We start from the raw sequence: 12,347 nt of genomic DNA on the forward strand, positions 1-12,347 counted from the left end.
TGGTGGCAAGTGATTATCCACACATGTTCAAGAACCTGATAGTTGTCGGGTAATAACTGTTTCTGAGGTCTTAATGGATCTGTCATATTGTTGCACTCTGCTTTTGGGATGCCAGATAGTTTTAGGAGGAAAGTGGGGAGGGCTGGGAGATGTATTATTTGGGATTGTAAGTCCTTCATGCAGCTGGTCCTGTAGGCTACAGCCTCGTGTGAGGTGTCGTCTTCAGTGCTGTGTACCTAGAGCCCTCTTTCACTGGTCAGTATCTCCAAATGCTGTTTGCCTGTTGTATTAAGAGTTTAATGCAAACATCTTTAAACATTGAAGATGAAATCTGAAGACACAGTACAAGGTTAATGGCAGGATTCTTAGCAGTCTGGAGGAACAGGGGGATGTTGGGATCCACATACACAGATCCCTCAAAGTTGCTAGTGTGTTTAAGAAGGCTGATGTTGCATTGGCCTTCATAAGTCAGGGGATTGATTTCAAGAGCAGCAAGAAAATAATGCAGCTTAGTTAGATCACACTTGGAATATCATGTTGAGTCTTGTTGCCTCATTATTGGAAGGATGTGAAAGCATTAGAGAAGGTGCAGGGGAGATGTACCAGGATGCTGCCTGGACTGGAGCGCATGTCTTATGAAGGAAGGTTGTGCGAGCTAGTCTCTGGCGTGTGGGAGGAGGAGCGATGACTTGATAGAGGTGGATAAGATCGTGAGAAGTGGACAGTCAGTGCCTTTCTCCCAGAATGGTAATGGCCAATACCAGAGGATATCAGTTTGAGGTGAGTGGTGGAAAGTTTAGGGAAGATGTCAAAGATAAGTTTTATTTTCCTAAACACAGAGTGTTAGGTGCCTAAAACACACTACAAGAGGTGGTGGTAGAGGCTGATATATTCGGGATATTTAAGAAACTCTTAAATAGGCACATGGATGAAAGAAAAATGGAGAGTTATGGGCTGTGTAGGAGAGAAGAGTTAGATTGATCATAGGATAAATTTGTATAGGTCAGCACAACATCACAGGCTGAATGGCCTGTACTGTGCTGCACTGTCTGTTCTATATTCATATCATAGAATTTGGACGGTGCAGGATGTGCTGCAAATTGTGACAACACATTAAACTGCATTTTTAAGTGGGTTGATTTAATTTCTTGCCAAATTTGTGTTTGGACCTGAGTTAAGTCACTGAGTAGGTGGTTGATTTGCAGGTTATAACAATCCAATAAAAATTATCTGGACAGTTTCTGCCCAGCTCCTAATGGACAATGGCATACAATATATACCAGGTTCTAATTCAGCAAACGATCAACATTAAAGGGCAAACTCATTTCAGAAACATGTTACAGCTACATCAGATATAGAAAAAAAACTTAATAATCAGACCCTATGCTCCAAACTGAGGTAAATTATTGAAATGGGCTTGATGGAGTTTAATTCTGCACCCTGACTGGTTAATACTCACACTCACTGAGTGTAACGTAGAACTCACAGAGAGAGCTGGTAAATTCATCAGTTCTTTCAGTGGAGGTTGCAAAGCCATCTGTTTCACACTTGCACGGTATTTAATGTGTCGAGTCAGTGATTAATCACGCTGGAAAGAGCGGACTGGATAATCCGTGTCCAGTGGTTACAAACCAACAGTAGGGGAGTGAAGCCACAGCAAAGCTGACTCTCCAGTGGAGGCTGGACACACTGTCCCACCAGGATGAGGGTAAATCCCTGGGAGAGACCTTTATCCCAACACCAGGCAGGGTCCCAGACTGCTTCGCCCTCAGCTCTTAACTATCCCCACCCTTCCCCTACAATGGGCATGATCTAGGAATCCCACCCCCCCCACCAGCCTAGAACTCCCTTCTCCCCTCCCCCAACACTGGGCACAGTCTGGGACCCTCCTGCACCTCACCTGGCATGTACTGGAATACTCCTCCCATCTTCCCCAACACTGGACAGAGTCTGGAACCCTCCCCAGCTCCCTCAACACTGGGTACGGTCTGAGACTGACTCCCTCAAACATGGGCTGAATCTGCCCTCCCCTCCCCCACCTTCCACTGCTCAGCATGGGACTGGGGCATCTGCACTCCCAAACACAGGGTAACGTCGCTACAGTTCCAGGACAAGGATGCCACGATGGAAACCATCCACAGTTAAAGGGGCACCATAAAGATGTATAGTTGTTGCCACAAAACGGCCAAGTCCTCCGATTACCATCCCTCTCTCCCCTCTCCCGATGTTTCCCTCAGCAAGCCTTTCTCCAGTTCCCTTTTGGAAGGCACTGTTGGATTTGCTGCCCCTCGCCACAGCAAACCACACCGTCCAGTTCCTGGTCACGTTTATCCTTATGCTCCACGGTGCTGACACACACCATTTCACTTCCACAGCTCTGAGAAAACATCTTTGGGACAGCCTTCACATTCCATAACCTGTTATCGCTGAAAGCAGTGTTGCAGTATAATGTTTTTTTTAACATTTTTCTTTGCTTTCCCTTCTCCATCCGAAGGGATTTGTGCACTGAGAACGGAAACTGTGGGTGATCTGTATACTCAGAGCAGGTTGGCGAGGGGGGGCTCCAATTCTATTTGACAGCAGATCACTCGTACAATGACAGCTTTAGTTTTCTGCCTCCAAGGGCCAACAGCTTTGAGTCATCATTTCCTGCTCATACAGCTACATAAATCTTGCTTTATGAAAATATTTTTAAAAATTCATCAACAGCTCAGAATAGTATTTAAATTTTTAAATTTCTGCATGAAAGCTAATTCAGCACCTTGAACAATCTTGCTGAAGGATTGGCTGTTTGGAACCGTGTGAATTGAAAAGCAATTCATTCTCGAGCTTTATGCCACTAATTGTGCTCAGCGCAAGCAAAAGTATTAATTTTACCTCATCCCCAAATGAAGATTTTAAAAACAGCTGATGCTGAAAATTTGAAATAAGAACAGTAAGTGCACCCAACGGGTCAGGCAGCATCTGTGGAAACAAACGATTAACATTTAGCTTTCAGGACCTTTAGGAGGGGCATCAACAGTTACAGGATTATGGGTAAAAGGCAAGAGAATGGGGTCTAAAAGGAAAATAAATCACAGTCTGGAGGCTGGAGGAAATTTAGGTCTCAATGAAAGAAGATTAGTGTCTCCATTATCACTGAAGCCGCAAGATAAAATAAGTATCCATCATCCACACTGTCTTATTTCAGCTCATGCCCACAACTCGCTAACTCTTACCCGTACGCCTTTGGAACGTGAGAGGAAACCTACACAGTCAAGGGGTGAATGTACAGTTACATTACAGACAGTGGTGGGAATTGAAATGGGCGCTGTAAAGCAGTGGTCCTCAACCACCGGGCCGCGAGGAAACAATATGATTTGGCGATATGAAACGATTTGAGTCAGCTGCACCTTTCCTCATTCCCTGTCACGCACTGTTGAACTTGAATGCACGCGAGGTCATCAGTCGGTCATTAACCTACAACTACTCGATGAGTAAAAAAACAAACGTTGCTTGAGGGTTTCTTTGGAAGAGGTGGTAGGGGACATAAAAGGCCTAACGATGATGATAACGCAGGGACAGCTGAGGCCAAGACTGCAAAAAAAGGGAAGCTTCCTTCAACAGAAAATAAAGCCATAAAATGTGGCTTTATTGCGACCGGTGACTTGCATGCTCCAAGCCCCCTGTGTGTGATACGTGGAGACAAGCCGTCTAATGAGGCAATGAAGCCCTCACAACTGCTTCGGAACCTTGAATCCAAGCACCCTGCACTTAAAGGCAAACCCGTTGAGTTTTTTGAGTGGAGAAAACGTGAGCAAGCAGGACAGGAGCAAGTGCTGAGAGCCAACACCTCCACAAATGCTGCTGCCCTGAGAGCGTCGTACTTAGTGGCTGGCCGTATTGCTAAGACTAACACAAGGAATTCTGCAGATGCTGGAAATTCAAGCAACACACACAAAAATTGCTGGTGAACGCAGCAGGCCAGGCAGCATCTCTAGGAAGAGGTACAGTCGACGTTTCGGGCCAAGACCCTTCGTCAGGACTAACTGAAAGAAGAGATAGTAAGAGATTTGAGAGGGGAAGGGGGAGGGGGAGATCCAAAATGATAGGAGAAGACAGGAGGGGGAAGTGATGGAGCTAAGAGCTGGACAGATAATTGACAAAAAGGATACAAGGCTGGAGAAGGGCGAGGATCATGGGACAGGAAACCTAGGAAGAAAGAAAGGGGGAGGGGAGCCCAGAGGATGGAGAGCAGGCAAAGAGTTATAGTGAGAGGAACAGAGAGAGAAAAAAGGGGGAAAAATAATAAATAAATAAGGCCTAACCAGTTCTCCTCTACCGATGTCAACAACAAGGCAATACTGCTGGTTTATGTGTGATATATATTTCAAGACGATGTGCACAAGGATGTATTGTGTGCACTGCCGCTGCCAACTAACACAACTGGGGCAGAACTATTCCAGTCTTTGAATGACTACATGTCAGACAAACTGGACTGGTCATTCTGTGTTGGAGTATGCACAGACGGGGTTGCAGCTGTGACTGGACAGCTGTCTGGTTTCACTACCCAAGTCAAAGAGGTTGCTTGTGAATGCCAGTCTACACACTGTGTCACACACAGGGAAATGCTGGCCAGCTGAAAAATGTCACCTGATCTTAACAGTGTACTGAGTGACGTTGTTGAAGTTATCAATCACATTAAAGCAAAAGCCCTTAACTCACGTCTGTTTGAGCAGCTTTGCAAGGAAATAGATGCAGAGCACAAACGCCTTCTCTTTCACACTGAAGTCAGGTGGCTATCAAGGGGGAGAGCCCTGGCCAGGGTTTTTGAGTTAAGAGAGCCGCTACTGAGATTTCTTTTGGGAAAAAAGTCACCACTGGCAGCACACTTCAGTGACGAGGAGTGGATAGCAAAACTCGCTTATCTGTGTGACATCTTCAACCTGCTCAATGAACTCAATTTGTCACTTCAGGGGAGAATGACAACTGTCTTCACGTTGGCAGATAAAGTGTCTGCTTTCACAGCCAAACTGGAACTGTGGGGACGGCGAGTGGACTGGGGCATACTTGACATGTTCCCAACATTAGCTGGGATTTTGAGAGAGACTGAGGCTGCACCATCCTTCTCACAACTGGTGCGCGATCATCTATCTTCGCTGTTGACAGAATTCGAGCGTTACTTCCCAACCGCAAATGACCCAAGACGTGCAAAGGAATGGGTCCGTGACCCATTTGTGAACGTCCCTGGTGAGTCATCCATGTCATTGCGGGAAGAAGATCAACTCCTCGAGCTTATAAGTGACGGCGGGCTGAAAAGTATGTTTGACATAACATCTCTGCCGGCATTCTGGATCAAAGTCAAGGTTGAATATCCTGAGATAGCCACAAAAGCATGGAAAACGTTGCTTCCATTTCTAACATCATATCTCTGCGAAGCGGGGTTTTCTGCAATGATGCTATTGACTTATAAGTGACTTATAATTGACTTATCACTATATTTCTGCGAGGAAACTAGGCGCTGTGTGTTTAATATTAAATTCGTTAGATAAACCCTTTAGAAATGAAATTGAGTGTATTAGCCACTTATAAGTGACTTATAGTTGACTTGTCACCTATATTCCAGTCATGATTAACACCCTCGCCCCCATCGGCTGGTCTGCAAGAATGTTGTCAATATTAAACTGGTCCGCGGTGGAAAAAAGGTTGGGGACCCCTGCTGTAAAGCATTATGCTAAGCACTACACAACCATGTCAGCTAATAATATTAAAGCAGGTAATTTCCCATTTCCATTTACTTGGCTTCCAGCAAGTTGATGTCCCAGTCGCCGATCACCTGATTCACCTCACTACCTCATCAGTGGCATTGCCCAGGTACTGCGCCACATACTGAGAACTGGATAGGGTGATTGGTTTATTGTTGTCACGTGTACCAAGACACTGCAAAGCTTTGTGTTCATCTGTATACCTTAGATCAGAACCCTTGCCAAATGGTATTGGACTGTGGCACTAAAAAGGTTGGGAACCCCCCCCCCACCCCCCACAGTTGATCATTCCCCACATCGAGAGAGCACGAAAGGCAAAACAGTAACAAAATGCAGAATATATTGTTAAGGTTACAGAGAAATCCATAGACCAACAAATAATGTGCAAGGGCCAGGGTGAGGTAGATTGAGAGGTCACCAGTTCATCTTTAGTGCATTAGAGGTCTTTCAAATTTTATAACAGTGGGATTGAGTGATACATATTCCCTAAGCATTTCTATCTTCTGCTTGACGGAAGGGGGAAGAAGGGAGAATGACTGTGGTGGTGGCATCTTATTATGATTAACATAAACACAAAAAGTTCTGCAGATGCTGGAAGTCTTGAGTAACACGCATAAAAAGATAGCATTCAGCATGTCAGGCTACATCTGTAGTTGTAAATAACCAGTTGACATTTTGTGCCAAGATCCTTCATCATGTCTGGAAAGAAAGGGGATGGAGGCCTGAATAAGAAGGTGGGGAGCTTATTAAGGTAACTCTGTGGACTTCTTTACTGGGGCAGTGGGAAGTGTAGAGACTATGGAGGCAGCTGGTCTTAGACCAGAAGACATAGGAGAAGAATTCGGCCATCTGGCCCATGGAGTCAAACGTTCCTCATATGATAACCCTTTTGTTCTTGGAATCATTCTTGTGAACCTCCTCTGGACCCTCTCCAATGCCAGCACATCTTTTCTAAGGTGAGGGGCCCAAAACTGTTCACAATACTCAAGGTGAGGCCTCACTAGTGCTTTATAAAGCCTCAGCATCACATCCCTGCTCTTGTATTCTTGACCTCTTGAATGACCTCCTGAAATGAATGCTAACATGGTATTTGCCTTCCTCACCACCGATTTGACTAAGTTAACCTTCAGGGTGTTCTGTACAAGGACTCCCAAGTCCCTTTGCATCCCAGATTTTTGGATTAGAAAATAGTCTGCACATTTATTTCTACTATCAAAGTGCGTGACCATGTATTTTTCATGATAGACTGGACTGTGTTCACATCTCTCTGCAATGTCTTGCAGCCACAAGCAGAGCAGTTGCCATACAAACCGTGATGCACCCAGATAGGATGCTTTCTACGGTGCATTTGTAAAAATTGTTAAGGTGATACTAAAGTACCACTTCTTCCTACAACTTAGGAGCATGAGTGTTAAGGTCAGATCTCAGCAACCATCTGCTCCACAGTGAAAGTCTTCACCCTACAAGACAGCCCTTAGTAAATAGCTGGCAAGATCATGTAAGCCATTTCAAGGAACATCCTGTAATTATCTGCCTTACAATTGTTCTGTCTTTGAATCTATGACTTTGGCTGAATCCCGCAGTGTTATCTGCACACTGAGTTACGAGCCCCGTGTCCTGCTGTCTCCTGCAATGCATTCATCTTTCCTTCATAAATAAATCTGATTTTAATATCTCCATCTGGCTTCCTCAGCTGACACGCATTGTTGCGTTATAGTTCTTGAACAAGAGGGCATGGTGGAGTGAAGATGTTGAATCTTGTTCCCATCGTAATGGACCAATGTGATGGCACAGTGGTTAATGTGGCATTTTACGTGACAGTTCACCTGTCACATCTACAAGGATTGCTGCCGCAAGAAAGTGGCATCCATCATTAAAGACCCCCACCATCCAGGCCATGCTCCCTCATTGTTGCTACCATTGGGAGGGAGGTACAGGAGTCACAGGACCCACGCCACCAGGTTCAGGAACAGTCATTACCCTACAGCCATGAGGATTCTGAATCGGTGTGAGCAACTACACTCACTGGCACACTGAAACGTGAGGTTCCACAAAGTATGGACTCTCACAGACTCTCCAACTCATGTTCTTTGTGTTATTTATTTATTTATTACTGTTACTTTTGTGTATTTGCACAATTGGTTATTTATCAGTCATAGTTTTTCATTGATTCTATTGTATTTTTGTTCTACCGTGAATGCTTGCAAGAAAATAAACTTAAAGCTATAGTTTTGCAACATATATGTACTTTAATAATAAATTTACTTTGAACTTTGCTAACTATAAAAAATAATGAAGTTACATCAAGGGAGAATAACTGAACAAACTGACCATAGAATTACACCCTCTGCTGCAGGAGAGAACTCTGGGTTCTGGTTTAAAAATTGGTAAGAGACCCTTGTAAAGTGAGAATGAGTACAATTCAGTTATAACTATTGGAAATTAGACTGCTTTAAAAGGCGACAATTATACCAGTGCACAAAAAGAGCAGTGTGAGCTGCCTCAATGACTATCGTCCAGTAGCGCTCACATCTGTGGTGATCAAATACTTTGAGAGGTTGGTCATGACTAGGATCAACACCCGTCTCAGGAAGGACTTGGACCCACTGCAGTTTGCCTCTCACCACAATAGTTCTACAGCAGATGCAATCTCAGTGGCTCTCCGTGCTGCCTTGGATCACCTGGACAATGCAAATGCCTAGGTCAGGATGTTCTTTATTGACAATAGCTCAACATTTAACACCATCGTTCCTACAGTCCTGATTTAAAAAGCTACAAAACCTAGGCCTCTGTACCTCCCTCTGCAACTGAATCTTTGACTTCCTAACCGGAAGACTGCAGTCTGTGCAGATCAGAAGTAACATCTCCACCTTGCTGACAATCAACACTGGCGCTCCACAGGAATGTGCGCTTAGCCCACTGTTCTACTCTCTCTGCATCCATGACTGTGTGGCTAGGCATAGCTCAAACAGCATCTATAAATTTGCTGATGATCAAACCATTGCTGACAGAATCTCAGATGGAGATGAGAGGGCGTATAGGAGCGAGATATACCAGTTAGTAAGTGGTGCTGCAGCAACAACCTGGCACTCAACATCAGCAAGACCAAAGAGCTGACTGTGGACTTCGGGAAGGGTAAGACGAGGGAACACAAACCAATCCTCATAGGGGGATCAGAAGTGGAGAGAGTGGGCAGTTTCATGTTTCTGGGTGTTAGAATCTCTGAGGACCTAACCTGGACACAAAATATTGATGCAGCTATAAAGAAGGCAAGACTGTGGCTATATTTCATTAGGAGTTTCAGGAGATTTGGTTTGTCAACTAGAACACTTGAAACTTCTACAAATGTACCATGGAGAGCATTCTGACTGGCTGCGTCATCGTCTGGTATGACAGTGCTATTGCACAAGATCAAAGTAAATTGCAGAAACTTGTAAACTTAATCAGCTCCATCATGGGTGCTAGCGTCTGTAGTATCCAAGACACCCTCAAGGAGCGGTGCCTTAGGAAGGCAGCGTCCATCATTAAGGATCCCCACCACCCAGAACGTGCCCTCTTCACAGTGTTACCGTCGGGAAGGAGGCACAGAAGCCTGAAGGCACACACTCAGTGGATTCAGGAACAGCTTCTTCCCCTCTGCCGTCCGATTTCCAAATGGACATTGAACCCGTGAGCACTACCTCACTACTTTTTTATTTGTTTTTTGCACTGCTTATTTTAACTTAACTATTTAATAGACATGTCTATGCTAGCTATAACTCAGTTTTCTTCTCTCTGTTCATCATGTATTTGTTGTACTGCTAACAAGTTTCAAGACATATGCTGGTGATATTAATTCTGATTCTGTGTATTCTCATTAAGACACAGAAGATTCAGGGAGGATGAATAAGAGACGGTTTCTTCAGTATGGGGAGTTGGAAATCAGGGAACACATTCTGGATAAGAATGTGACTCTTGGAATGGCGAGGAGAAACTCTTAGTTTTCACAGTGCCCTGTGATTCACATGGCATTTTGAGCCAACAGGATCAAGTACAGCTTCTGTCGCACTGTTATCAGACTCTAGAACAGACCTCTTATATAATAAGATTGACTCTTGGCCTCACAATCTACCCTGTTATGATTCTGCACTTTATCGTTTACCTGCACTGTGCTTTTTCAGTGATTCTTGCACTTCATTCTGCATTGTTAGTGTTTTGCATTAATGGATTTGAATGCATTGTGTAATGATTTCATCTGTACAAACAGTGCACAAGACGGGGTTTTCACTCTATCTTAGTACATGTGACAATAATAAATCAATATCAATACCTTCTGCCGTTGCCATCTCCCTCACTTAATTCCATGCTCCCACCTTCCTCTCCTATCAGATTCCACATCCAACTAGCACCTCTTGGCCTCTGTCATTATTCTCACTCTCCCCTCCTCTATCTTTCTATCACCCCTTCTCCTCACCTGGATCCACCCGTCACCTCCAAGCCTCTGTCCCCATCCCTTCCCCTACCTTTTTATACTTGCCATCTCCCCACTACTCACTCAATCCAGATGAAAAATCTTAACCTCACACATCAACTGTGCATGGAGAGTGTCTGACCAGCTGAGTTCCTCTGGCAGTTTATATCTTGCTTCAGATTTCCAGTATCTGTAGCCTCTTGTGTCTCCAGCAAAGTAACTCTGTACACCCTTGCTGTCTTGGATATTTGCCATCTGCATTCATAATGCAGAGAACAGTGTTTCTTGCCTCCTCGGGAATCATGAGAAGGACCGAAGGAAGTAAAATACTTGATTTTATATGGCATTTTTCATCATGTCTGGACTTCCCAAAGCTACTGCTGGCCAGTAAATGAGTTTTATAAGTGTGTTCTCAGTTGCTCTATGGAGAGGAGATGATTTTCACATGCATTTTTGTAAGTGGTGGGTGTTATTTTGCCATAATGGGCAGTTTTGCCAATAAGTAAATAATTATACCATCTTTCTCATCATATCTGCCCCTGCGTATATATAACCTTCGTGGTTACAAAGTGGACATTTTTCTTGTTTAAAGTTGCTAAGCAATGTTTGAAAACAAATTCATGTTTGACTATTTTCCATTTACCAATACAAGCTAAATTGTATCAAATTTCAGCTATTGAATATTAATTTCAGTTTACATTGTAATCAGATTTAGATTACAAGAGGCCACTTTCTGTTTTGCAGAGCCATCATCAACCATTTTAACCCCAAGATAGAGTCGTATGCGGCAGTCAATCACATCTCACAGCTCTCCGAAGATCAGGTATGTAGCTTTCAGACATGAGGAATTCTGCAGATGCTGGAAATTCAAGCAACACACATCAAAGTTGCTGGTGAACGCAGCAGGCCAGGCAGCATCTCTAGGAAGAGGTACAGTCGACGTTTCGGGCCGAGACCCTTCGTCAGGACTAACTGAAGGAAGAGATAGTAAGAGATTTGAAAGTGGGAGGGGGAGGGGGAGATCCGAAATGATAGGAGAAGACAGGAGGGGGAGGGATGCAGCCAAGAGCTGGACAGGTGATTGGCAAAAGGGATACGAGAGGATCATGGGACAGGAGGCCCAGGGAGAAAGAAAAGGGAGGGGGGAAAACCCAGAAGATGGACAAGGGGTATAGTGAGAGGGACAGAGGGAGAAAAAGGAGAGAGAGAAAAAGAATGTGTGTATATAAATAAATAACGGATGGGGTACGAGGGGGAGGTGGGGCATTAGCGGAAGTTAGAGAAGTCAATGTTCATGCCATCAGGTTGGAGGCTACCCATTCGGTATATAAGGTGTTGTTCCTCCAACCTGAGTGTGGCTTCATCTTTACAGTAGAGGAGGCCGTGGATAGGCATATCAGAATGGGACATGGAATTAAAATGTGTGGCCACTGGGAGATCCTGCTTTCTCTGGTGGACAGAACGTAGGTGTTCAGCGAAATGATCTCCCAGTCTCTGTTGGGTCTCGCCAATATATAGAAGGCCACATCGGGAGCACCGGATGCAGTATATCACCCCAGCAGACGGGATCCCACCACTAAGCACATCTTTCCCTCCCCGCCCCCCCCCCCCGCCTCTCTGCTTTCCACAGGGATCGCTCCCTACGTGATTCCCTTGTCCATTCGTCCCCCCCATCCCTCCCCACTGATCTCCTTCCTGGCACTTATCCTTGTAAGCGGAACAAGTGCTACACATGCCCTTACACTTCCTCCCTTACCACCATTTAGGGCCCCAGACAGTCCTTCCAGGTGAGGCGACACTTCACCTGTGAGTCTGCTGGGGTGATATACTGCGTCTGGTGCTCTCGATGTGGCCTTCTATATATTGGGGAGACCCGACACAGACTGGGAGATCGTTTCGCTGAACACCTACGTTCTGTCCGCCAGAGAAAGCAGGATCTCCCAGTGGCCACACATTTTAATTCCACGGCCTCCTCTACTGTAAAGATGAAGCCACACTCAGGTTGGAGGAACAACACCTTATATTCCGTCTGGGTAGCCTCCAACCTGATGGCATGAACATTGACTTCTCAAACTTACGCTAATGCCCCACCTCCCCCTCGTACCCCATCCATTATTTATTTATATACACACATTCTTTCTCTCTCTCTCCTT

At 44.9% G+C, this 12,347-nt stretch overlaps 1 protein-coding gene across 2 annotated transcripts in view; it reads left to right on the forward strand.

Moving 5' to 3' along the window:
• Positions 1-12,347, forward strand: part of armh3 (armadillo like helical domain containing 3) — a 186,573-nt gene that overhangs the window by 120,249 nt on the left and 53,977 nt on the right. For both annotated transcript variants that reach the window (XM_063071318.1, XM_063071319.1), the window contains one exon: positions 10,939-11,017. In XM_063071318.1, coding sequence (XP_062927388.1) covers positions 10,939-11,017 — 79 coding nt within the window. The remainder of the gene's footprint in view (positions 1-10,938; positions 11,018-12,347) is intronic.

The sequence above is a fragment of the Mobula hypostoma genome, chromosome 19 (genome assembly GCF_963921235.1).
Source record: "Mobula hypostoma chromosome 19, sMobHyp1.1, whole genome shotgun sequence".
In the NCBI taxonomy this organism is placed as follows: domain Eukaryota; kingdom Metazoa; phylum Chordata; class Chondrichthyes; order Myliobatiformes; family Myliobatidae; genus Mobula; species Mobula hypostoma.